The sequence below is a fragment of the Fukomys damarensis genome, unplaced genomic scaffold (assembly GCF_012274545.1).
Source record: "Fukomys damarensis isolate Sample0158 unplaced genomic scaffold, DMR_v1.0_HiC HiC_scaffold_37, whole genome shotgun sequence".
NCBI classification, from domain to species: domain Eukaryota; kingdom Metazoa; phylum Chordata; class Mammalia; order Rodentia; family Bathyergidae; genus Fukomys; species Fukomys damarensis.
The window spans coordinates 31,806,834-31,832,322 of record NW_022900949.1 but is presented as its reverse complement, the minus strand read 5'-3'; the positions used below and the strand labels follow the sequence as shown (position 1 = coordinate 31,832,322).

At 51.2% G+C, this 25,489-nt stretch overlaps 1 protein-coding gene across 2 annotated transcripts in view; it reads left to right on the top strand.

The window, feature by feature from the left end:
* Window positions 1-25,047, top strand: part of CUNH3orf20 (chromosome unknown C3orf20 homolog) — a 47,230-nt gene extending 22,183 nt beyond the window's left edge. The window contains exons 13-21 of one of the 2 annotated variants that reach the window (XM_033759747.1): window positions 4,541-4,672; window positions 5,078-5,170; window positions 8,862-8,982; window positions 9,973-10,225; window positions 18,582-18,885; window positions 20,879-20,986; window positions 21,898-22,043; window positions 23,894-24,028; window positions 24,171-25,047. In XM_033759747.1, coding sequence (XP_033615638.1) covers window positions 4,541-4,672; window positions 5,078-5,170; window positions 8,862-8,982; window positions 9,973-10,225; window positions 18,582-18,885; window positions 20,879-20,986; window positions 21,898-22,043; window positions 23,894-24,028; window positions 24,171-24,198 — 1,320 coding nt within the window. In that variant the 3' untranslated portion in view covers window positions 24,199-25,047. Of the gene's footprint in view, window positions 1-4,540; window positions 4,673-5,077; window positions 5,171-8,861; window positions 8,983-9,737; window positions 9,828-9,972; window positions 10,226-18,581; window positions 18,886-20,878; window positions 20,987-21,897; window positions 22,044-23,893; window positions 24,033-24,170 lie in introns of those variants that run through there. The other variant, XM_033759746.1, reaches the window with a different exon arrangement.
* Window positions 25,048-25,489: the final 442 nt, after the last annotated feature.

Here is a 25,489-nt window from a genome sequence, read left to right as displayed (position 1 = left end):
CCATCACTGGCACTACTGGCATCGTTGGATGAATACTAACTCCATTAGAACCTCATTGACGGATGTTTAGCAGGGCCCAGATAGGTGCCTGCCAGTGGTACACACCTTTTCCCAGCATTGACAACCAAACCCACCTCCATACAGTGCCAAATTCAGCTGCTGAGGGGCAGAATTTTTACATAGTGGGTAGAAAGATAAACAAGACCCCACAAGGAACTAAGGGTCCAAAGAAGTAATGAAGCACAGGGCAGGCAGGGATGGGAGCTGGGATAGAGGGGCACATTTATTGGACTGGGATTCAGAGAAAGATCACAGAACACAGAACCACCCAGGATGGCCTGAGCCCCCAAAGGGAGGGCTATGGACAAAAGCACTCAGGGTGCTGCTGTTGGCAGCGTTGCTGTTGTCTCTTCCCTTGGTGTATCCTCTTCACTGGCCCCTAGGGTCTCATCCTTAGAATGTGGTCTAAGACCACATTCCTCCAGATTTCCTTACTCAGATTTCCCTCCTCCATGATGCCCAGCCCGACTGGCTCTCTCTTCTCCAGTGCCCACAACCTGGGTGGTGATTAGCAGTCAGCTCCGTGATGAAATGGTCTTGGCTGCTTGCACATCTGAATTACCTCTGGAACTTTGAACAAAATAAAGAGCCCAGGCACAGTCCCCAAGGGACCCCGACTCAGTTGGTGTGTCAAGAGCTTTGGATTTCTGCTGTTTCCCCAAGTATTTCCAATGCTGGCTAGGTTTGTCTCAAGATCTCCATCAGCTAATGGCAGGCACTGTATGTCGTGTGTGTGTGTGTGTGTGTGTGTGTGTGTGTGTGTATGTGTGTGTCCAGTAGACAGAGAACTGGGGTGATAGTGTGCAGAGTGGAGTTCTTGTGCTGATGTTGCCAAACCTTGGTGGTCTCACCAGCTTTTTATCTGGTGGGGGTGGTGGGGTTACCAGCCCTGCCCTTCTGCCTCATGCCGCTTTTGTGAGAACTGAATGAGATAATGCAGACAAAACAATCTGACATCACTAAGGGAAGTCAGCAGAGTGTGTGTTGTTGTTACGTTCCCTGGAACTGATGTTAGTGCAGTCTGTCAGAGAAGATGACCCTGGAGTTGTAATATTGGGGTGAAGGAGAAGGGAGACTTAGAGGTAGCACAGGCAGCACCTATAAAAGGTTGGCTCTGGACAGACTAAGCCATCTTCAAGTTCACAAATGCTTCTTGTGAGGGGAAGGCAGGGAAAAGGGTGTGGGATATAGGGTGGGGTAAGAAGCATTGGGTGTCAAGTGGGGCATTTTCATGCTGTCTTGGACCGATTTGTTTTTATCCAGGCATTGAATGCTCCTGGTGTTTGTCATCCCCCTGAAAACCCAAGTTCCCCTCTGGTACCACTTCTGTCCAGCCAGAAAAACTTCCTGTGATGTATCTTGAAGTACAGATCAGCTGTAACACCTCTATTTCCCTTTTGTGAAAATCTCTTAATTAAGCTAATTTTTTATAAACATGGAGTTTTGGGTTGGCTTTTATTTCTTACAGTATTTTAAAGACATCATTCCATTGTGCCTGTCCTTCATAGTTTACTATGAGAAGTCTGTCATTATTCAAATCACAGCTCATTTTCTCTAGCAGCTTTTAAGATGTTCTCTTTTCTTGGGTTCTCTAAGTTTGATGAAATATCTAGGAGTGATTTTCTTCATGTTTCTTCTATTGAGGGTTTACTGACCTTTTTTTTCTTTTGGTACCTTGGATCAAACTTGGGACCTTGTGCTTGTGAGGTAGGCAGCAGCACCACTGAGCTAAATCCCTGGCCCTACTGAGCTTCTTAAATCAGTAAATTTATATGCATTAATATCCCCAAATTTAGGAAATCTAAAGCTTCTTTAGATAAAAACTGTGTTTCCCCCGCCTCTTTCTTTCTGAGACTCTAATCACATGTATTTGAGACCTTTTGATATTGTTCCAAAGGTTCTTTAAGCTCTGTTTTATAATTTCTCTTGACCTGCCTGTCTCCAACTTCACTGGCTTCTTTCTGTCATCTCTATTCCACTATTAGGTAATTCTTGTGAAATTTTAAAATATCAGTTATCAGTTCTAGAATTTCCATTTAGTTATTTTTAGCTTCTGTGTCTCTATTGAGGATTCACCATTTTGTGATTCCATACAAGTATATTTTCCTTTACCTCTTTGAATAAAGTTAAATTAGCTGCTTCAGAGTCCTTGTCTGAAAACAGTGATGCTGCGGTCACATCAGGCAGGGTTGGTCTCCATTGCCTTGAGTATATGTGCTGGCAAAGCGAGCACTCTGTTGCCTGGAGAATCAGTTGCTATTCCCTAGCTTTGTATCAGCTGAATAATTTGGGGACTGTAGGCAGACGCTGTGACTATTATGCTGTAGTACCCCTGAATTCCGACGTACTTCTCTGAAGGTCTCCCTGTTCTTGTTGTAACAGGCAAAGAACTTGGTTAGACTTAATCACACAGCTCATCAGCAGCGGGCAGCAGTTTGGGCAGTTTCTTTACTGTCTGCTCAGTTTATGTGTGGCCCAGGTATCACCCAGGATGTGGGTGGCTCACACACCCTTGGGGCCTTCCTGGCTGTCCCTTTGGGATTCTCTCCCTATGCTCCTGTGCCCCTGGCTACCCCAGGCCATGCCTGTAGGCTCTCTAGCCAAGAAGGTAGTAGATTTCAGCTGTGACTATGGCCTACCCACGGCTGGGAATCTGAAATTCATCCCATGCTGCTTCTCTAAGTTTGGGCTCTTGCTTTTGTCTTGGAGCCTTTGGGTAGCTGTTTTAGTATTTTTTTCAAATTTATAGTCCTCTGGGGGAGGGTCAGCCTGTTAGGAGCTGGCTCAGCTGTACTAGAAGTGGAACTGGCTGGTTAGTTTTTACTCCACGGGCTGGAATGCTCAGCTTAGCCTCTGTGGAAGTCTGGCAGGAGAGGGGAGACCAGTGGGTGGCTATGGGCCAGATCTGACATGATAAAAACATTGGCCACCTCTTTAAAGAGCCATTTCATTGAAAGAACACCATGGCATCCCAGCACAGGATGTAGGTAGGCATAGGTGAGAGTTGGTGGGAACTACAGATGACTCCATGATAGGCTGTGAGTGGGAAAAGAGACTTTCCCAGAGGACCGGGGATCAGTATGGTTTCAGACATGCCAGTGTGTCTCTGGGCTTCTGTGGGTCCTGACCTGTGTGAGAGATGAGGGGTGACAGGGAGGATGTGACAGGCTTGCTAATGACCTCTGAAGGAAACAAGCTCTATCTAGGTTTGTAAAGCACCCACATTTGAAGCACTAGGGGGATGTGGAGAAGCCACACAGGCAGCAGAGATGATAAATAACAGCCGCTCCATGCTGGCCTCATACGTGTTTATCCCATGAAATGTGTTCATTGCCCTCATGGAAGGAATCTGTTCTGGTCCCCACACCAGAGAAGCTAACAGCCTTCCCAGTGAGACCCCACAGGGTAGTGGCAGCGCCAGCACTCGAACCCTGCCCTGCTGTATGGCATGAGCTCTCAGCCACAGCTCTATCCTGTACCTCTTAGCAGAATGGGGAGGGCAGAGCTTCCCAGAAATGAGAGTGAGCGACAAGGTGAAAGATGTCACAGGCTCACCTCGTCACAATTCCACATCTTCAGGGTGGGAGGGCATGAGTGCCCAGACGGCAGAGAGGAGGAAGATACAGACAATAGCTGGAGGGTGGGAGGAAGGAGTTCCCAGGGGACCCAGGGCACTGAGGAGCAGGGAGCTCAGCAGAGCAGGGCTGCACATTCGGACATGCATGGGGCCGCCATGGCCAAACATGCTGTGCACATATGAACTGCTCAGAGGCCCACACACCCTGATGGCACTGGCTCACTCTGGGCAGGGCCTTCACAGCTCCAGAGCCGCCTCCATCGTCTGTCACATCTGAACCTCATTATAGCCTTTCAGCCATTTCAGGGTGGGGATTTGGAGGTTCAGAGAAGCTACAGGGCGTAACAGGAGGCAGAACAGTGTTGTTGAGGCCTCAGAGTCTGCAGGAAGGACACCTGCTCTCCCTGGGCTCCTGCTGAGGCAGAAGCCTATTCTTTTGGAGTGGGTGGGGAAAGTAGCTTCTTGTTCCCTTTCTTGCCTGTCTCTTGCTGTGTGCAAAGCAAGAGTTGGTGACAGTTTTCTGACTTTAGGGGAAGGGACCAAGCATGTGGGCATTGGCTCCTTTGGGTTCCCTTTTAGTTCTGCCTGCCCTGTGCCTTCCTGCCTGCTGTGGGACAGGACTCAGTGTGACCTTGTTCAGGGACGAAGAGTCAGCTTCTGGTCCCACTGCCTGACCCCGTATCTCTTGCTGATGGCTCTAGGCTGGGATGGAGGGAAGGAGAACTGGTCCCTTCCTCAGGTCACTCCCACCATAGACAGATTCCTCTGCCTTCCCCATGGCAGCTCAGTTCCAGCAGAGGAGTGGAAAGAGCTTATCCCAGCTCCAGGCCAAAAGCGGCTCTGGAGGGGTGGAGGGTCAGCCAGAAAAGGAGGGCAGGGTCTCAGTGGCTTCTCCACCTGCAGGTAAATGAGCAGCTGAAGCTCAAGGTGCTGGGGCAGGACTCCATTGTGGTCACCTTCACATCCTTGAATGAGACAGTGATGCTCACTGTGTCAGCTAGAAACTGTCCCCATGGGATGGCACACGAAAAGCGGGTAAGGCATGGCGACCGAAGCCCAGTGCTCCCACTCCTACCCCAGGTCTTTCCGCCTCTCCTTCCCTGCCCAGGCCCCTGTGCCCTCATTGCATAATTCACTGCCCAGGCTTGGTTCTGCCTCCCTGCACTCTTAGTGTCTGCAGGGGTCCTGCAGTGGGAGGCGGTAGAACCCCTTGTGGGCTGTCTCTCATACAGAGACCAGGTGAGCACCTGGACCGAAAGCCCGGAAAATGCAGCTTCAGCATGGCTCGCCAAGGCCCCCAAGGATCCCGCAGTCTCCCCAACTCAGTTCTCCTCTGGATTGGGTTTATTCTCAGAGCTTCTCCCCGATGGGGGCAAGATAACCGGAGCTGTGCATCCTAGTCTCTCCAGCAGGATGCCAGCGTCCTCCTCCCATGCACAGGGCCCTGGGCTCCATCTCGAGCCCCACACCGCAGAGAAGGAGGAGAACCAAGATGTTCACGTGGCCTCGGCTGAGGGACAAGACCCGCCCCAGGTAGCACCCAGGCCAGGATGAAGGAAAGCACTGTGCTGAGAGAGCCTCAGGCACAGAGCGGTGTGATGGGACAGGAAAGCCACCAGTGCGTCCCTCTACCCTCTTGCATGGCCAGGTTGGGTCCCCCCTCCCTCAGCCTCAGCTGCACAGCCTCCATTCAGCATTTCTTCATATGACTCAGTCTCCCCAGCAATTTGGGGGCTCCCTGGGTTCCTCCCAACACCTGCTACCCAGGCCGGCAAAGAACAGCTTTGGTGACAGGAGGAGGGACCAGTTCTGGGGCCTCCTGCACATGCACAGGTCACCAGGCTGCCTTTTAGCCTGTAGCCTTCTCAAGATCATCTCTAGATGACTTACAAACATCAGTGTAATGGAAATGCCATCTAAGTCACTCAGGGAGAAGGAAGAATAAAATATCTGTATACATCCAGTCCAGATGTGATTCTGCCAGGCCAGGGATTTGGGTCAGTGGCACTGTACCTGTGTTGCAAGCACAAGGTCCTCAGTTTGGTCCTCCATACCAGAAAAAAAAAAGAAAGAAAAGAAAAATTCTAAAACCAGATGTGATTCTGCCTGCATAAGTTCAATCCCAGAGCACAGCCCTGCAGGATGGAGCCTGACTGCTTTCTAGTGTTCCTGGGTGGAGAGACTGGGACTACGGTCCTTCACTGGGTCTCCACGGGTCTTCCCAGAGCTGGTATAAGTCACCATCATGGTTGGAGCTGGAGAAGGTGAAGAGGACACAGTCCCTATGGCTTGAGGGCCCCAGAGAAATGTCCCCAAGTTTGCTTAGCGGGATGTGCTCCAGGTAGCAGGAATAGGCACCACACCTCTAGTTAGCCCAGGGTTGCTCCCACATGTACAGTGCATGGCAGAATCATGAACAGCACCCTTCCCTCTCCAAAGGGACCTGGCCTGTTTGATAAACTAAGAGCTGAGCAGGAGGATCCAGCTCTGGAACATCTACCCAAGCCCGCCCAACTCTTTGGGAGCCTCTGGTCCAGCAGAGCCATGAGGACATTTGGCCACACCTGCACAGTGCTGCAGGGACACAGAAGTGTGCATCAGAACATCAGAGCAGATACAGGAGGAAACACTGTGTGCTCTGGGAGGAAAACCTTGCATCTGCTTTTCCCGGTGCTTTCTCTGGCGCACTTAACCTCCATCAGTTCATTCACCGATCCCAGAGATTCCTCTGAACCGTGGCAAGCCAGGGTGGCTGCCAGGGAGTTAGAGACGAAGCCGTGCTCTCTCCAGGCTCCGGATGCTCTCCCCACAAGCAGGGCCAAAAGCTTTCACAGCATAATCTAGTCTAACTAGTGAGGTGTGGCAGTCAGGAGGGCACACAGGGATTGCAGGGATGAGGAGAGAAAGTGTGCCAGAAGGGTGTCCCAGGACACCAGGACACACTGCTTCCCCAAAGGGACTGACTGTGGGCTGGGCTCGCTGGGTGTGCATAGAGCATAGGTTCTACCCCTCCAGGACCAGGAAGGAAGGAAGGAGAGGAGGAAGAAAGGGGAGAGAGAGAGCGTGCAGGTAGCTGCATTCATCCCAAGCACTGGCTCCATCTTCTTGCTCTAAAAGTCACTGTCAAGGACACACTCTGTGTGGTCTCATTTCTGCACAGCCCCAAAACCATTGGTGGGTGGAAAGGGAATTATTAGTTTCTTTTTTCTGTTCAGAGGTGGTTGACATCAGGAAACTCCATTCTCATCAAATTGCAGTCAGGCTCTGCTCTCCCGTAGTCTCCGTCTGGGGGCCTCTGAAGTGTAGAATGCAGCTGAGGACCAGAATGTGTGCATTAGAGACCCCTGAGCAGGGAGAAAAGTCACCCAAGTCTTTGCCACGCATGCCCTCCTGGCCAGGGAAGGCCCCCCCACCCCGCCTCTTAAGCCTGGTGTGCCTCTCCTTAGTGTGGCCTCAGCCAGCTAGAACCTAAGTCCCAAGCTGTGCTGTCACATTCAGGACTGCTGAGCTGCGGGACACGCAAGGTCTAGACTCAAGCATAGACATACTCTGAGAAGATGCGGCCACTCAAAGGCTCAGGGACAGAAGGGCATGGGATGCCCTCATCATGGCCTATTTTTATTTCATGCTGAAACTATCATACTTTTACATCCTGTGCTAAATAAACATGGATTAGGACTAATTCCAACTTTCCAAAACATTTCTCATGTGGCTGCTAACCATTTACAAGCAGTTCGTGTTATATTTTTATGCTACTGTGCTGGCGTCCAGCATGGGTATCTACCACAGGACGTTCATGAAGGCCTGGGGGCAGGAGGAGGCTGAGATGTTGTTAAAATGACACAATAACTCAGAAAGCAGAACCACCTTGGGCATGATTAACACAGGCATAAGCAGACCAGTAGGTTAACACAGCCTTGGCGAATAGCACCACATGAATGAAGGGGGCACCATGATCGCAGCCCCCTCTGGGTGAGACACAGGGTATGTGCTGTCCCATAGACCAGGACCTCCACCTAGAAGACCGTGTTAGTGTCTTATGGCAACAGCACTGCCGGATGCTGGTCCTGACTGCCAGAATCAGCATCCCGGGATATTTAAACACAAAACCCTGAGGCGCCAGCGATCAGTGCATCTTACATCTTGGAACCCTGAGCGTTGTCACCACCCCACCCCAGGAAGAGGGGGTCTAGGCCAGGCTCTTCCCTGGCCAGGCCTCAGTATCCCTGTCTGTATAGACATGCGGAAAGTCACTTTAACACACCTCAGTTCTGGGGCTTTTATAACCTTTTCAAGCCTGTCGTGTGTGTGCTGGTTTGGGGCTGGTTCCACAAAAATCTCTGGACACCTAGGACAGCTGGGGTAGAGCAGTTGCTTGCTCCCGCAGAGTCGCCATCACTAGGAAGCATGTTAAATGGTTTCCTCAGGGCCGTCTTCCCAGAAAAGCCACCCATCACAGGGACAGGCAGAGCGGCTGCCCAGTTTTTACAGCCGGGGGTGGAGGGGGGTGGCTCCCCACTGAGGTCATCCATCACAGCGGTGCCTCAATAGAAATGCTTTATTAGCCCAGAGCTGCTCAAATCCTTTTCAGAAGCAGGCTGGGTATAAATTACAGATGAATAAACGAAATTAGCCAGGAGCAGTGGCGGCGGCTGGCCATCAAAGGCGACAGGCTTTCCTGTTAGCCGGGTGTCCTTTATGAAGCCTCTGCAAGGGAGGAAGGACACGTAGCCGATGTTGGCCTTCCCAGAAAATCTGTCCTCTGCCCACCCAGCCTTGCTACTGAGGCCCAAATCCCATCCATCCTCTGCATCATGTGGGACTGCTAAAAGCACCATCCCACGCTTGAGGAGGCTTGGGCTCTTCCTGGGTGCCCTCCAGTGCCACCAGAGGGAGGCTGGCAGCACACACTCCCAGGAGCTTCGGAACTAGGACATTATTCTTAAATTTTTTGATGTATTTCTGAGTCAGAGTCATGCTATATGTCCCAGCCTGGCCTTGAGCTTGAGGTGATCCTGCTGCCTCAGCCTCTTGAGTGCTGAGATTACAGGCTGAGATCCAGCCACACCTGGCTGGAACAGAGACCATGCAGCCCTGTGGGGTGACTATTCTGCGACACTCAGCTGCTTGGAGGGTATACGGGGAAGGGGACAGCGCACACCCTGCAGCCAAAGCACGTCCTGCCCTGCAAGTGGTGACCCCTCACTGCCCACCTCGCCCCCAGGTGGCCCGCAGAATCAGCACTGATGAGAAGGTGTCCAAGATGAGCCGCACCCTGGCTGAGATCAAGAAGCGGTTCCAGAAGACGGTGTCTCAGTTCATGAACTCTGTGCTGCTGGCAGCAGGTGAGGCCCAGGGGTCAGAGACTCAGTGATGGCCACAGTGTCCCAGGTCTTCCTGCCCATCTGCACCTGGGTGCCCAGGTGTGCCCACCATGGATGGGGTCTTGGGCCCCGCTCTATAGGGACTAAGGGGTGAACCTGTCCAACTTCCATTTCTGAGCTCTCTCATGTCTCTATCTCCATGTGGCTGCCTTTCCATGTCCCTCTATGCCCCTCAGCCATATCTCTGTCACCTCTCAAATGTCATCTCCCATGTGGTCCAGCATCCATGTGCAGCAGCCCTGTTTTGTTCTCCCTCAGAGCACTGGCAAGGGCAGCCTCAGGACCCTTGCACATCTGTTGGGGCTCCCAGTTCTCCTCAGAGCTGATGGGATGGCGACAGAGGGATTCACTACCCCTTCTTTCCTGGCTGGGCCTACAGGGCTGTGCTGCCCCCTGGCCTTTCCAGGGAGCTTGTCCTTGTCCCCGTCTCCTCCACTGGTAGCCACCCTACCTTTCCCTAGCAGAAGGGGTCGCAAGGCCTCCAGCCCATGGCCGGCTGTACCTCTATGGTTACAAACCTCGAAAGCCAGCACAGGACCCATTTCCTTCCTGACAGAGCCCTGCCCTGGGCTGCCTCTGTGTGCCTAGCGCCTCACTCGATAGGAACAAGAGGACCGGCCACTGTCTCAGGAACTGTCTGGTGTGGGAGGGAACCAGGGAAGACAGAAATCAACACAGCACAGTGCGACAGAAAAAGAGGATGGCATTGGTCGCAGGGACAGGAACCAATGCTTGGGGGGAGCTAGGACTTACAGTGGAGCCAGTGCTTCTAACTCCGGGGCAGACAGCACACAGGGCGCTTGAAGGTAGGGAGTTGAGGCTGGGGCTGGGCAAGTGTGTTCCATGAGTGGTGCCCTCTGTTAGTCCAGTGGTCACAGAGCCATGCAGCAGGGCTGGTGAGGGCAGAGGGGCCCTACGGTGACAGGACGGGACAAGAGTCTTCTGTTCCAGGTCTCTTCACCATCGAGTATCCCACTGTGTGGGAGGAGGCCAAATTTGCCCAGGCCAGGCTGAGATCCGGTGCCACAGCCGAGCACACCCCAAAGCTGAGCTTGCATCCCGGGGAACCCCTTCCCCACTTCCAGTTGGGCCAGTCGGACTCTGTGATGGAGGACTCGGTGCCCGAGCAGGCTGTGTCTGCACCCACCAGCCCTGTCCGGAGGAAGACCCCCAGAGTGCAGGCCAGAGCCACGACTACCTCCAGGTTGGTCTCATCCTTCCCTTCCTCCTCAGTGCAGCCTCTATGGTGGGCAGCAGCGTGGAGAGGATAAGGACAGATGGCCCGAGTCCTGGGGTGGGGAAATAGGAGATGAACACATGAACAAAGGAGATGATTTTACATCACGATCAAGGGTGGGAAGAAAACACGTCAGAGTCATGTGTCAGCACAGGGGCCGGCAGTCAGGCCTCACTGCCTCTCCTTCCGTGGACAAGCTAAGAGTGGTTTTTACATTGTGAGCACTTGTGGGGGTGCCAAAGAATATCTTATGACACATGAAATAATAGGAAATGACCAGACTTGGTGGTGCATGCATGTAATTCCAGCACTCAGGAGGCTGAGGCAGGAGGATCACCATCAGTGTGAGGCCAGCCTGGGCCACAGGGTGAGATCCTGTCAAAGAAAAAAAAAAAAAAGAAAAGAAAAGAAATGATAAGCAATTCAACTGTCAGCATCCGTCTGAGAGCTTTGGAACATGGCAACTGCCATCATTTGCACCCCCACACATGCTTCCCAGGGCAGTTGCCGTGGCCATTGTTGAGCAGTGGGGACAGAGGCCACGTGGCCTCCAGGGCCCTCTCTGGGAAATGCTGGCTGACCCCCGGGACAGAGGACAGGCAGGGCATGGTTGTTGGCCACAGCCAGCAGAGGAGTCAGGGAGACTTAGCACACAGGGCAGAAGGGTGCAAAGCAGGTGGCCACACACTGGTGTGATAGGACACAGGGCTCCCACCTGGGCATGTACTTAAGACATGTGAGGTTGCAGCACGAGGAAGGTGTCCAGAGTAATGAGCGGCGATGCAGTGCCACGGGAATCCACTCCATAACTTGTTTGGTTTTGGCTTTTTGAGATAGGGTCTCCCTGTGCGGTCTAGGCTGGCTTTGTACTCGCTTTGTAGCCCAGGCTGGCCTAAAACTCAAGGCAACTCTCCTGCCTCAGCCTCCCAAGTGCTGGGATGACAGGCTTGTACCATCGTGTCTGACTGTTCCATAACTTAATAGAAGTGACCTCAGTTGATTACTTTACATTTAAAAAGCCTAAAATATATTCTTATACTTTAACTTTTTACAAGCATAAAATGCACACAGAAAAATGGACAAATCCTAGGTTACAGCTCTCTGAACATCACAAAGCAAACCCAGAACCACTGAGTTGCATCGGGGTGTCTCCAGTCCCTTGGGAGCCCCCTCTTCCACCCCTTACTCTCTCCACTTCCCCCTCCTCCCCAGACAGTCATCTCTAACCCACAGTGCCGGTGGTTTTCAGTGGACCTGTTGGCTCTGTCCACTTGACATGCGGCAGCCCCACTCGGCATGGTGACCAAGTCTTCCCTACCTCACACCATGTCCTTTCCGTAGCTGTGGTGCCGCTTCACCAGAAGTCACACTCTTATGAGCTGTTTGTGGTGTGGGTGATTGCAGCCTGTGCCGTGTTAACGCATGTCCCTTCCTGACCTGTGTGTGTGTGTGTGTGTAGGGTGTCACACGACCATCACAAGCCATGTCCAGCCTCTAGTACAGACCATGGGGTGTCAGACTGTGCCCCTCCAGCACCACTCTACACCCTCACCTGGATCTAATATCACCATCATCCAATGACCATTTGGTAGGGTGGACTGTTTTCTTAGTGGTCAAATGTGGCTTCATTTGCATTTTCCTGATGATTACAGAGGCCTAATGCTTTCTGCCTTGTCCGTTGACCATTTGGAACATTCTCTTTTGAAAAGTGCCTGTTCAGTTCTCTGGTCCATTTTTTTTTCTATTGGGCTCCTTATCTTTTTTTCAGCAGTTCTATAACACTATGGACAACATTTTCATCAGTTCATCAGTTATACATGTTAAAAAATAGTCCTCTCAATTTTACTCTGGTGATGGTGTCTACTGATGAACAGAAGTTACTAAATTCAGTATCCAAGTTGAAATATTTTTCTGTGTAATTGAGATTTTTTAAAATCCTGTTTAAGGACTTCCTCTAGTCAAACAGTGTTATGACATTCTCTAATGTCACTTCCAACTAGCCTCAGTAGTAATTTTCACTCTTACAGCCATCCTCCATTTAGAAACTATCTCTGCATATGAGATGAAATAGGAGCCCACTTTTAATTTTTCCGATATATATCTAATTGACCTATCATTAACTATTGAAAAGTTTGCAATTATCCTTCAACTCTTATAAACTAAGGGGTATCTATGTATAAATCAAAGATCATTTTCTAGACTGCCTATTTTGTTTCCTTTGGACCAATCTTTTACTGATATCAAACTGTCTTGATCACTTTATGATATACAGCAGAGTAAGTATTTCAATTTTGAGAATTTTAAATTGTTTTGTTATTAGCCTTTTAACTTTCCATGCAATTTTTAGAATCAGCCTGTAAACATTTAAAAATGTCCTGGGACTAGGGCCTGGTATTACCTCAGTGGCAGTGTACCTGCCTTGTAAGCACAAGGTCCTGAGTTCAAGCCCCAGGGCCAGGAAAAAAAAAGTGCTGGGATTTCATATGACTTGTTAATGTTATTGGAATAGGTTAACCCAAGAACATATTATATTTTGTCATTTATTTAGGTCTTCTTTACCCTCACTATAGCATTTTGTAGTTTTCACTTTTAAAAAAAAAAATCTGTATCTGCTGCAAAGAGTCACTAAGCATGTCTTTCATTCTGGTCACCAGCTCTGTAGTTATCTGAGAAACTATTTCTCATCTGATTTTTTTCCAGAGCCTCACTCATCTGCTTTATTTCCATTGTTACCCCTTCAGAGAGTCCAGGTGGGTGGGTTTTGAACTGTCCCATTTCACTCTTACTGCATTTGCCTTTGGTGAGCTGGAAGTTTTGGGTTGCGTCTTGCTTCTCAATTTCTATTTTTTTAGTTTAATTCCTGGGTTGATGCTTATAAATTGCTTATGGCAGGTAGCTTTATTGCTAGTATTTAGAACCCTTATGAAATGACTACTTCTCAGAGATGTCTTCCAGGGGTAGCTGGCTTGTGGGCTTGGAGGCTGTTGCAAGATCCTACTTCTTCAATTTCCTGGGGATGAGAAGTTGCTTCCTATTTGGCACTGCCCCTGGTCCTTTGGCACTGGGCTATAGTATTGTTTATGGCCCTTAGGTGATCTTAGTCTTTGCATACCAGGAAGAACAACTGACTAGAACAATTGTCACTTTGGCTATAGTACAATCAGCAATAATAATAGCATCAAGCACAGCCCAGAAAAGGACAAACTGTGGTAACTATTGATTTGCCACTTTTAACTGTATGAACTAGATCTGTGGTTATGTAACAAAGAAGTCTAAAACAAACCAGAAAATTCTGTACAGTAAATGTGCACTCCGTTTGGCGATTTTACCCTGAGGGGAGAAAATTCAAAAGGGGTTAGGGGGAAAATAGAGATAGAAGAAGAGGAAGAGATTAGAAAGAAGGCTGGAGAGCAAAGAAGATTACATAAACTTTGGGGAACTGGTAAAGAAGACAGAAGGGAAAGGGAGAAGGGAGAAATAAAAATAGGAACAACACAACAACACAAACTAGAAACAATGTTCACACTTTTATAAAAACAAGAACAATGAAGAAAAAAGAAAACAAAGCAAAATAAAAACAAGACAAAGGGGGGAAAAGTCCACTTCAAGGTGCATTTCTGCTGTCACTGGTAGACAAAGTGGGCACACAGAGTCCAGATCTGTGTTAACCCCGGCAAGCCAGCCATAGATTTACAGTGGGATAATGGATAATCCCAGCAATCCTGCACCTTTAGTACTGAAGCTTAGGCTGGTTTCTGGCTGTGAGGCTGGATCCCGATTTGTTGAGCCTGCAACACTCTGTCTGCCTCCTGCCAGCTTGAACTTGGCTCCCTACTGGCTTGAACTTGGTTCCTTAACCTTCTGCTGACTTGAACTCTGTTCTGCCTCACTCTGATGAAGCCAGGCTACAGCTGCTCTGAGTTCTGAGCTCAAGTGGCCCCTCTCCAAGAAGGCTACCAGTGTACCCTCTCTTGGGGGACATCTGAGCCCAAATATTCACCAGCCACTGCAGTCTGCTCCATTCACTGCTATATTCCACTGGTGTATTTCTCCATGGAAGCCCACTGAGGTCACCAGCAATCATCATGAATGTGCAGGTTTGAGCCACCACTCCCACACAGTGAGTCAGGGCTCAGAGAGAAAGTAGATGCCACTTGCAGCCTCCTCCTCATTCATTGAAGTCTTTCTCTTCACTCTCCCCGTGGACCTCCTTCTCTTCCTCACGTTGCTCTATTCTAGCATCTGGACACCAAATGCTGGAAAGGTATTGTTCACCACTCTGCCATCTCAAAATACCTTTGTTTCAAAGTCTTTTTAGCCAGTAAGTTGAATAACGTATTAGGTACAGGCACAGTGGTGCCTACTGAAATCCTAGTACTGGAGAAGCCTAAGGAAGAAGGATTGTATGTTGGAGCCCAGCCTGGACAATTTAGTGATTTGCAGAGACTCTGAGTCAAAACTTAGAAATAAAAAGAGCTGAAGATGCAACTCATTGTCAGTATTTTGTAGTTTTCAGCATTAGAGGTCTGGTATGTCTTTTGTTAGATTTTTTTTAGGGCACTTAATAGTTTTAGTGCTATAATAAATTGTGTTTTTATTTTAATTTTTGATTTTGTTACTGAATATAGAAAACTAATTGGTTTTACCTCAATTTAAATTTATTTTTAATTTGCTTGTAGTAAAATTTTCTTTTTGACATACAAGTCTAAGTTTAGACGAATGAATAAAGAGGTGTCACCGATGGCATGGCCAAGATCACAGCCCTCCTCCCTACCCAAGAAATAAATTCTCTTCCATAGCCATGCCATAACGCTCATTCCAGTCCCTGACAAGTGCTGCTCTGCCCTCGGTAGCTATAGATTTGCATTTTCTATGATGTCCCATCAATGGAATTATATGGAGCCTTTTCTTTTTTTGGCATCAGGGATTGCATTCAGGACTATATGCTTGAGACTCAGGTGGCAGGACCACTGGGCTAAATCCCTGGCCCTATACAGGACCTTTTGAATATGCTTCTTCACTCAGCACAGTGCATGCAGATCCATCCCCATGTGCACACTTCAGCCATCCTCTCCCATTTATTGCTGAGTAGAATTATGTTTGGGGGAATCCCAGTAACACCCCTCCCATCCAGAAATTCACTAGGATCCATGAGACTCAGCATGCCATTCTCGTGGATGAGGTTTATGACACAAAAGGACATGCAATGTGCAGGATCAGCAAGGGGAAAACACAGCTCAAGTATGGAGAAAACCACAGGTGAGCGGCACCAGCCATGTGGCTTTCTCCAGTGTGGTTGTTGTGGTAACTTCATGCACTATCTGTCCAGAAGCCTCCTAAACACTCACTCCAGGATGATCAGCAGAGGCTGATCACCTATGCACTCTCTTCCCAATAGCCACTGAGATTCCAGATGACTGGAAGGAAGGCAGGTTGTGTCACACAGCATGTTGCAGGTACAGTCTAGGTACATAGCAGGTTCTGGCCCAAGTGCCCAGTTCCCAGGCACCAGGTGTAGGCCAACTTGGTCAGCAAGTCCCTCTAAAAACAGCAGCCTCATCCTTCTAATGTTACCCTTTCTGCATGTTACACATGTGAATAGTCAGGATTTGCTTTATCCATTCAACCACTACACAGCATTTTGATTCTTCTCATTTTTTGGTGATTATAAAGAAAGCTACTATCAATATTCTTGAGCAGGTTTCCATCTGAATATAGGTTGTCATTTCACTAGGGCAAGTACTTACGTGACACATTGCCAGATCATATGGTAAAGGCCTGCACCACAGCTCCTGAAGTGGCTGTTCTGTCACACTTTCCTGCCACACATCTGAACACTCCAGTTGCTCCAGTACTTGGTTACAACCTGGTATTGCCAGTTTGCTGTTTTAGGCCTGATGACAGATAAGCAATGACGTCCCATTTTCTTATGAATTTGCATTTCCCTGATAGCTAGTGATTTGGAGTCTTTTCATGGCCTTATTTATACCACTCTCATGTATTTGTTTGTTTGTCTGTTTGTTTGTTTTTCTGGTGACATCTCCATCAGGTCTTGTGTGTGTTTTCTAATTGGGGTCTTTCCTCATCATGTTTCCACGTGTTATCCTGGATGTAAGCCCTCTTTCAGACCTGTAACTTGGAACATCTTCTCCCAGGCCCTGCTTTAACTTCTCATCCTCTGAAAAGTGTATTTTCAGGGTGCTGTTTACTTCCACAAAGATCAGTTTATAATGTTTTCCACCTTTTCTGGATTGTACTTTGGTGTCATGTTGGGAAAAAAAAACCCAATGCCTTCTCCTATGGAGAAGATTTTGCCACCAGGGGACATTTAACTTTGTTTGGAGACTTCAATATTATCTTTGGGATTTTACATTTGTACTTCTGAGGGTTATTGGGCTGTGATTTTCCTTTTCTTATATTGTTTTTTCTAGCTTAGAATAACATTAGAATAACTAAGGATTTTGGGGGAGAGGAGGCTGTCTTATTGAGAATGCCACATTGTGATGAGTTGGTGCTTGCCTATGGCTTTCAAGATTCTCTTTGTCTTCTGATGATTTTATTATAAGGTATACAATGCCATCTCTGAATTTATCTTACCTGGAGTTTGTTAAACTTCTGCAATAGTTAGATGCTTGTCTTTCATCAGATTCAGAGACTCTCTCAGGTAGTTGTTACTTCAGCTATGTCATGCTTTGTGGATTTTGCTTTACCCACCCACCCCGCCTTTTTTTTTTTTGTGCCAGGAATTGAACTCAGGACCTTACTCTTGTGAGGCAGATGGCGGCACCACTGAGCTAAATCCCCAGCCCTGCCTTACCCCTTTTTCTTATGCTCCTCAGCCAAGATTACCCCAAGTCCCCTCTGCCAAGTCCGGTGATTCTAACTCCACCTTCTACTGAATCAGTCATTTCAGTTATTGTACTTTTTAACTCTAGACTTTCTGGTTGCTCACTTTTTATATCTCTATTGATATTCCCTACTTAATGAGACATTTTCTCCTGGTTTCCTTTCATTTTTTTCCTTGATTTTCTTGGAGTACATCTGAGACTGTTAAAGTCTTTCCAGTGAGTTTAGTACCCAGTTTTCTTCGAGGGCAGCTCCTGTTAATCTTATTTCCCATGAATGGGTCAGACTTTCTTGTTTCATTGCATGCCTCATATTTTTTTCTTCAAAACTAAACATTAAAATATTATAGTAGCTTTGGAAGTCCGATTCTCTTTCTTTAGGGCTTGTGCTGCTTGTTGTAGTTTATAGTTTTTTAAAATGACTTTTCCGGGCAATTTTTCAAAGCTTAATTTTTTTTCTTTTGGGGACAGAACAGCCTCCTGTTATCCTCCTGTCTCAACTTCAGAGCACTGGGATTATAGTCATGTCCACCATGCCTATCTTGTAAAGACTATCTTTAAAGACTGTTCTATGTAGTATATAGTACTGGAGTCTGGCAGTTGATTTAGTGGGGAATTAGTGATCTGACAAGAGATTGCACAGAGCTAACACAGGGGAAACCACCTATGCCTGAAGTTTGGCTGCAGGGCCTCGTGTGCGGTGCATTGGGCCAGCTGAGAATAACTGTGTGCCAGCCTCTACCCAGAAGTCAGCCAGAGGCAGAAGCTCAGTGTTCGCACCTGGTATTTAGAACCCTCAGCACACAGGAGCTTGCCAGAGCTTTTGCCCATCCTCAGCCCCTTCCTCACCAGAATTTTGATCTGGTTGTAGCAGTCTATTTTCCTGGGCACCAAGAGGCTGTGTCTAGGATCTCTGCTTTCTGTGCTTCCAACAACTGTTTCCTGGGACTGCTGTACCCTGAGAAGGTTCAAAGGTGGGTAGAAGGAAGCTAAACCCAAAGTTGGCCCCTTGGGGGCCCCAGACAGGTCAGCCACACTGCCATTCCTTGAGGCAAGGATCCAAAAGCCTGATTGAGCTGTCATCCCATGGATGCCCAGGGCTTGAGGGAGGAAGCTGAAACACCACAGTGCTCTCTCACACAATCCAGCAGTTTTTCTCGAGCATTCCCATTTAAACCTTGCATTAGAGTCCCAGGACCAATAAAGAACAGCCGACGGACAGGTTAGGGAGCCAGCCCCAGACCCCTTAGGAGGCACCTAGGAATGAGGTGGCAGGGAGGGCAGGATGGTGGGTGGTGGGGTCCGTCTCTGCTTGGGGGTGGAGTGGACTGGGCACGGGTGAGATGAGGGAGAAAGGAGGATCCAAGAGGTGGGTGAGTGGGCAGCATGTTACCCCTTTATATCCAGGGAAACTGAGGCTGGAGAGATCAGGACCCACCCCCATAGCTGGTGCCCACTCAACTGCATTCTTCTTGCAGGGAGAAGGCCCCTGAGGCACGCAGCCCCTTGCGGTGGGTGGCTGCGCCCTCTGACTGCCCACTGGTACTGCGCAAGCTGATACGCAGGGAGGACCCACGCCCAGGCTGCAGGTGTGTGGTGAAGGTGCCACTGGTGTCCGATCTGGAGCTGGAGCGCTTCCTGTCGGCGCCCCGCAACCCTAGCCAGGTGCTGGTGTTTGGCATCCTCTCAAGCCAGACCCCAATGGGAACTGCACAGCTGCAGTGGCTGCTGGACATGCTCTATAGACGTGGGCAGCAGGGCCGTGCCTCGCCCTGCATCCAGGTTGGTAAGGGCCAGGGCAGGTGGGGCCCAGGGTGCTACATTGATGAGGGGGCTCCACTCTCGGGTCCCTGGGTCCCCAGGGCCTTTGCTTACCCTCCCCTGCTGTCTATAACACCTCCCCCATCTTCTCCCAATACCTCCTCCTGCCCTAGGATTTGTGTCACCACATCTGGCCCTTCGAACAAAGCTGAGCGCTGCTCTGCTCCTCCTGGGTGCATGCACAATTTGAGCTCTATGTGTATTGCCACTGAGAGCAGGGATCATGTTCAGCGCTCAGAAAATGTTTGGAGCAGGTGTCTGGGCACCCCAGGGGCATGTCCCCTAGATGCAGCCATCCTGCCACCTGCATGGGTCCCTTGAGACTGCTTGATGGCGACTGCCTGTGAACCTGTGCTGGGGACAGTGGCCAGGAGACTCAGTGTCTTAGACCCCGGGAGGTTCCCTTGTTTGTCCTTCCTCAGGTGTCCAATCAGACCCATCCAACAGCCACCGCCACCACCCTGCACGTGTCCTTAGCAGTGTCTTCCTGCACACTGAAAGGCCAGGGGATGAGACCCTCGGATGAGAAAGAAGGGCAGGACTGGAGGAGCCCCAGGGAGGGTGATGCCCCACCCCTCTGCGTTCAGGCTCTCCCAGCTCCCAGCTCAGGAATTCAAAGTGCCCCAGTTGGGGGTAAAGGAAAGCAAATGCCTCCCTGAGCACAAGAGGGGACCCCACCGTGCCCAGGAACAGGGACAGTGTCCCTGCAGTTGGCATCTGCTATCAGGCCAAGGATAGGTGTCCGGTGTCAGACAGCCACATGAGCGATGAGCGCCTGGAAACTTTAGGGACTCTAGAATCGGCGCCACCTGCGGGCCCCGCTGTCCCGCTGCCTGGCATTTGCCTTTCCCTGCAGACTCGATGAGTCTAGATGCTCTGTGAATTTCAAGGCCACTGCTCCAACCTCAGAGCTAAAGGATGATCCTCTGTCAGCTGCTTTGAAATAATGCACAATAGGGCTGGGGATTTAGCTCAGTGGTTCCACCGCCTGCCTTGCAAGTGCAAGGACGGAGTTCAATCCCCAGTACCAAAAAAAAGCACAATTTCCATATTGAGCCCGACACTTCCTACAGCACCAGCTACTTCTTCCTGTGCTGTGCTTTCCCCACAAATGCTACTTTAAAAAAAAAGTCAGTCTAACCTACCTGGTAAAAAAAAAAAAAATGTTTGGAGACCATTGCTGTTAGGATGTGTGACGTGCTGCAGCTGAACGTGTGCTGTCACAGGCCCAGGACTGGGGGGAGGTGCACGTCCACGGCAGGGCAGTGGCCTGTGCGCAGATGGACGGGAGCGGGGCTGCAAGAGGACCCAGTCACTGCAGGCAAAGTCAAGGGGTCTCAGGCTGCACCACTGGGGCACATGGATCCCCTCCCCTCCCACCTCCTCGCCTCTGTAGAGTCTCTCCTGACTCGGCCTCACCCCAGGATTAGTGCAGTCTGAAGGCTGCAGAGGCCCCACCTAGGCATGTGAGCAGGTGTCCGTGTGGTGACTTCCTGACACCACCCTTCCCTCGCAGGTCTTGAGACCTTTCCCCGCTTTGCCCTGCTGCAGGGTTCTGAGTGTGTGCCCTTGGGTGAGGTCTTCATATCACCCTTGGGTTGGGGGCTCAGCCAGCATCTCTGCTTAGCTGAGTGAGTGTTTCTCAAGAACCTGTGCTGTGGTTGACCATGTGTGTGACTTGGTGGGAGCCAAGTCATCACTCAGCTCATTCGATGACATCCCCAGAGAGCAGGGCAGGGCAGGGCGGGCAGGGCCTGGAGGGCTCAGGAGCAAGCCTGGGAAAATGCACAGGATGGGCACCTTCATGTTGTGGGATAGGAGTGTCACATCCCGAAGCCCCAGGGCCTGGCTCCTGGTAACTCTGGCAGTTATCTCACCGTGGCCTCTTTTGAACGTGGGTGCAGAGGGGGTACCAGGTGCATCTGGTAGCTTGGTGTCTTGCCTCTCTTGGCAGTGCCAGCACGACCCATACCGCCTGCTGCAGTATGACCTCGACAGTCCCCTGCAGTACCACCCACCCCTGCTGGTGACCAAGTTCTCTGTGGTGCCGGGGATGGTCCTGGTGAGTTGGGGGTGGGCACCATGGGTAGGAGGGGCAAGACCAGTTCGGCCCAGGTCCCCCAGCTCCCCACAGCCCCTCCTAGGACTCCCGAGGGAGCCAAAGTCTCTTCATCTGTTTCTAAATCCCTTCATGCTGAACTTGGAAAGTCACGATGTTCATGGCCATCCAAAGTCACGCACACATCCAGCAATTATGTTCCGGGCCCTGCCAGGTCCACATCACGCTGGCATTGTGCTTTCTAGCCTTGCAACCTTCCTATGACACACTGCAGATCCTGCCTTTTTAATAAAAACAACACAGGTGTTCCCCACATCCTATGGTGTCACACACCTGATTTTAGTTCCAGACAGGAGTCTGTCATTTTATCTCTATCCATGCTGCTTTAGCCGAACATTTAATGTTTTCTTCTTTTTTTCTTCCTTTCCTCTCTTCTCTTCCCCGTTTCCTCCTTCCATGACACACAATGCCGTGCTGAACACCCTTGTCCAGAAATCTCTGTGCCAGGTCTCCATAGTGGAGACCGACACACAGAAGGTGGGGTACTGTGAGTCCTGCGTCAGGGCCCTGCTCGTGACATGGGCTGAGCCCTGCCTGGTGGGTAAGAAGCAGAAGCCCAGACAGTGGGTGAGCAGGGACGGCCCAGGCTGGTTTGTGCAGCATGGCATTGGGGCAGCTTGGCCCAGGGAGGGGACACTGGGCCGTCGTGTTGCCCTCTGACCCGGGGATCTGGGCCAGCCTCAGCCATGCCTCCTGGGCAATGGGCACAGCAGAATCTCTTCCCCAGACATCACCAGCCTGCATCCCATGGGCCCAGGAGGCCCGGTACCCCGTCCTGGTGAGGCTTAGTGCTCCTGTATGGTTCTGAGCTGCACTGGCTCTCTCATTGCACTGTCTGTCTGTCTGTCTGCCAGCAGATGTTCGCTAGGGGGAAGCTGCTCTTCGGAGGCTGTGTTCTGAACGGGTACGGCTTGAGCAAGCAGAATCTGCTCAAACAGATCTTCCAAGCGAGGCAGGATTGCAAAATGGGCTACTTCCTACCAGACAACTACAAATTCAGGTTAGGACGGGAAGAGGGGAGCCCGAGGGGCCCCAGGAGAGGGCCATGAGGGACCAGAGAGGAGTGGTGGCCTCCCCCAAGAGGGCTCTGTTTATTTGGGACACAAGTTTGCAGCGGGCCCCATCTTGGGGACACGAGGGCTGGGAAGGTATTCACAGGGCTGGTTTCTACTGTGGATATCATGGAGCTGGGAGCTCGGGGAGAGGAGCCCCAGCTGCATGTCCTTCCGCCCACTGCTCCCTGATGCTGTGGTTCTCGGTTCCTGGGGCAGTTGGGTGCCTGCTGAGGAAGCGTGGCCCGGTCCCATCCTGGCCTTGAGCACCTCCCGGCCGGCTGCCCAGTCGCAGTCATCTCAACTCTAGAAGAGCCACATCCAGGATGAGCCAGAGCCACTTTAAGGAAGACCACAGATTCTAGGCACTCGGCCGGACAGTGCCCTGGGAAGTGGCTAGGCGAGGGGTCCAGACACGAGAGCCAGGGCCTGCCCCTTGCATTGTCTGGGTTGCCCTGCACTGACCCTGAATCCTCTGCTCAGCCCCAGGACACAGGGGTGATGCACCACGCTGTGTAGACAGGACAGCAAGCTGCCACACATGAGGAAGCTATCTGTACACAGCCCCTGATGGGCCCCACGGTACTGTGTCCCGTACCCCATTCCACACAGCCTTGCGATTTTCTGTCCTGGCCACTCTTGCCACAGGGAGCTGAGTTGGAGTCTATCAGGCTGCAGGACACCCTGAAGTGACCCCACATGTGGAGGACTGAAAGGGATCATGGGACTTGGCCTGATCAAACCCGGGCAGCACCATCCTCTTGCTGCCAAGTCCTGAGATGTTGCCAATCTTGTGTTCACGATTGGGTTATTACTGAATGAGTCCTGGTCCCTGCTTTGAAAGGACATGACAGCATCTTACAGCAGTTCTCAGTAACTTCAGAGAAGAATAGATCACACACCAGAGAGACACACACTCCAGCAGGGAATGGCTTTTCAAGAGGGAAAGGGCGGGTCCCTGAAACTTCACCCAGCAGCACCCAAATTCTGGGGGAGCCTCTGGGCAATGGCCTGAGGGTCCCAGGCAGGGAGAGGCCTCTCAGGAAACTCTAGGGGCTCCTGTATCAACCCAGAAAAAGCATAGTCACAGCCTGCAGGCAGGAGTGGGGGGCTGGTAACCTCCCTACAGGCTTGGACACCCTCCTGACATGGTGGCCAGGTCCCATGGGACAGGCAGAAGGGTCTTGCCTGCCGGGACATAGCTGTTGGATGAGCTGCTGGTTACTCGGGTCCATGAGACCTGCATCCCATGGCCCGTGAGCCCCTAGCCGTGGACACCTGGCAGGGCACCCCAGTGTCGTGGCTTGAACAGCAGCTACTCTCTCTTGGGTACTGGAAGCTAGAGCCCCTGCTATGCATCTCCCACCTCCCAGCCCTGATCATCCCTTGGCTGGTGGCACATGGGTCCAGGTGGCCCTGGGCATCGTGCTGTGATAGGACACAGTCATACAAGATGGGGCTGCTCCCTTCCGGGGTAACCTCATCTCCACTGAGGACATCTGGGGGACTCAGGTCCTCTGCTAGGGTGGTGAGGACTGGGAGTCTAACCTGAGAACAAACCCACATGGCCATGCTTGGTGACATCACACCCTCCACACCCTCCTCTGTCCCCCGAGACCCATGTGCATTTCCTGTGCACAGTGTGGCCAGCAAGTGGGCAGGCAACCAAGCGAGGACACATGTCCTGAACGAGCAGCAGGCCCTGTGCCCTGTCTCCTGAGCACCCAGGATGCAGCTGGACAGCACTGAGCAGGCCGGGCTCCCCTGGCACTCAGCACTTTCCTTTATCTCTCTGCAGTGTCCGAGCCCCCACCCTGATCCTGGAGGATTTTTACACTGACAAAGCAGAAGTATCCAGAGACCTGGAAGGCAGCTTCTCTTCAGTGTCCCTGGGGGTCGAGGAGGAGAAGGATAGCTCTCCCCAGGCTGAGAAGTAGGTCCCACCGTGGCATGGGGTGGCAGGACAGGCAGGGCTCAGGCAGGGTCCACAGAGGCCACTGTGGGGCTGTGGCCTTGGGCCAGCCCCGCCCCCGGGCATGGGTCAGTCCCTGGCATCCACTGTTCTATTGGCACAGTGTCCACAGTGTTCCAGGCTGCCCCTAGAGCTGCAAGGTGTTCTGCGTGGTAGAGCCGGAGGGGTAGCAGGAATCTGGCCACATTGAAGAAAGGGGCCACAAAGAAATGATGCCAGCTGATGCCCGCCACCCTGGTCTGCCAGCCCCAGTCCCCTGGAATAAATGAACTGCCTTCAGAGTACAGTTGAGGCCTGAGGGGCTGCGCGCCATGGTGCTGTTCTGGGTGAGTCCTTGGAAACTGTCCCCCCAGCCAGGACTCCTGGATGGCCATTTGTGGGAGGCCAGAGATTCTGTACCCCAGGAAATGTGGGCTGTATTCAAAAGCCAGTGGGACTGGACAATGTCCTCCCTCACAGGGAAGGATGGGGTCAGATTCCAGCCAAATGGAGACAGAAAGAGAGGGAAAAGGAGGGACAGAGAGGGAGAGAGAGACTTTGAATCTGGGTGTTTTGAGATTGGCTTTCACCCTCCGTCCATTCAGATTCACTTTCTGAATGACACCTGCGCCCAGCAGAACACTGGGAGTGGCCTGTTGTGTTCCTGCAGTCCATGCCTCTGCTGGGCCTGGAGTCTGTCAGGGACCAGACCATGGGACAGTGTCAGCCACCTTTCAGCAGGGCCCAGCCTGGGAGGTGTGGAGCTTCTACTGGCCCCACACTCGAGGTACACAGAGGGCTGCAGGGGAGTGGGGACCCCACGGGTCTACGATGCCCACAGGTGTCCTGGCCCCTCATCTACGGCCCCTGTGCAGGAGAGACGGGAAATGAGGACCAGGTTAAAGTCTGGCTGAGTCAGGAGAGCTGTACCCATCTCTTGTGAGAAAACTTCTTCGAGGTCTATTAGGGCTGGAATAATTCGCCCCCTCGGGTGTGTAGAGCTCTGACCTTAAACAGATAAACTGTTCCTCTCAAAAGCTTCTAAAGTCCTGACTCCATTCACTTCAGCCCCTAAAGCATACAATCCAAAAACTAACATGTGGCCAATAACAATGTGCCAAATATCCCGACTCCACCCTGGTTCCACCCCTGCCTTACCCTATCCAATAGCGATCCAGTAGTGCCAACCTGGCTCCGCCCCCACATTACCCTATATAAGCCTGTGCATTTGCTGAATAAAGCGGAAGTGTTCCAGAAACCTCCCTGGAGTCTGGGTGGTGATTCTCTGCCTTGCCCTCCCAGTCTGGGCTCCCTGAACCCTGTTCCGGGAGCAGCCTTGTGGACTAAAACAACAGGGGAGGGGAGAGGGGCAGAGTCCTGGGTCTTCCCTTCCACCCTGCTGTTTTCCTCCTCTGTGCACAAGGACTTGACACGTTCTCAGGC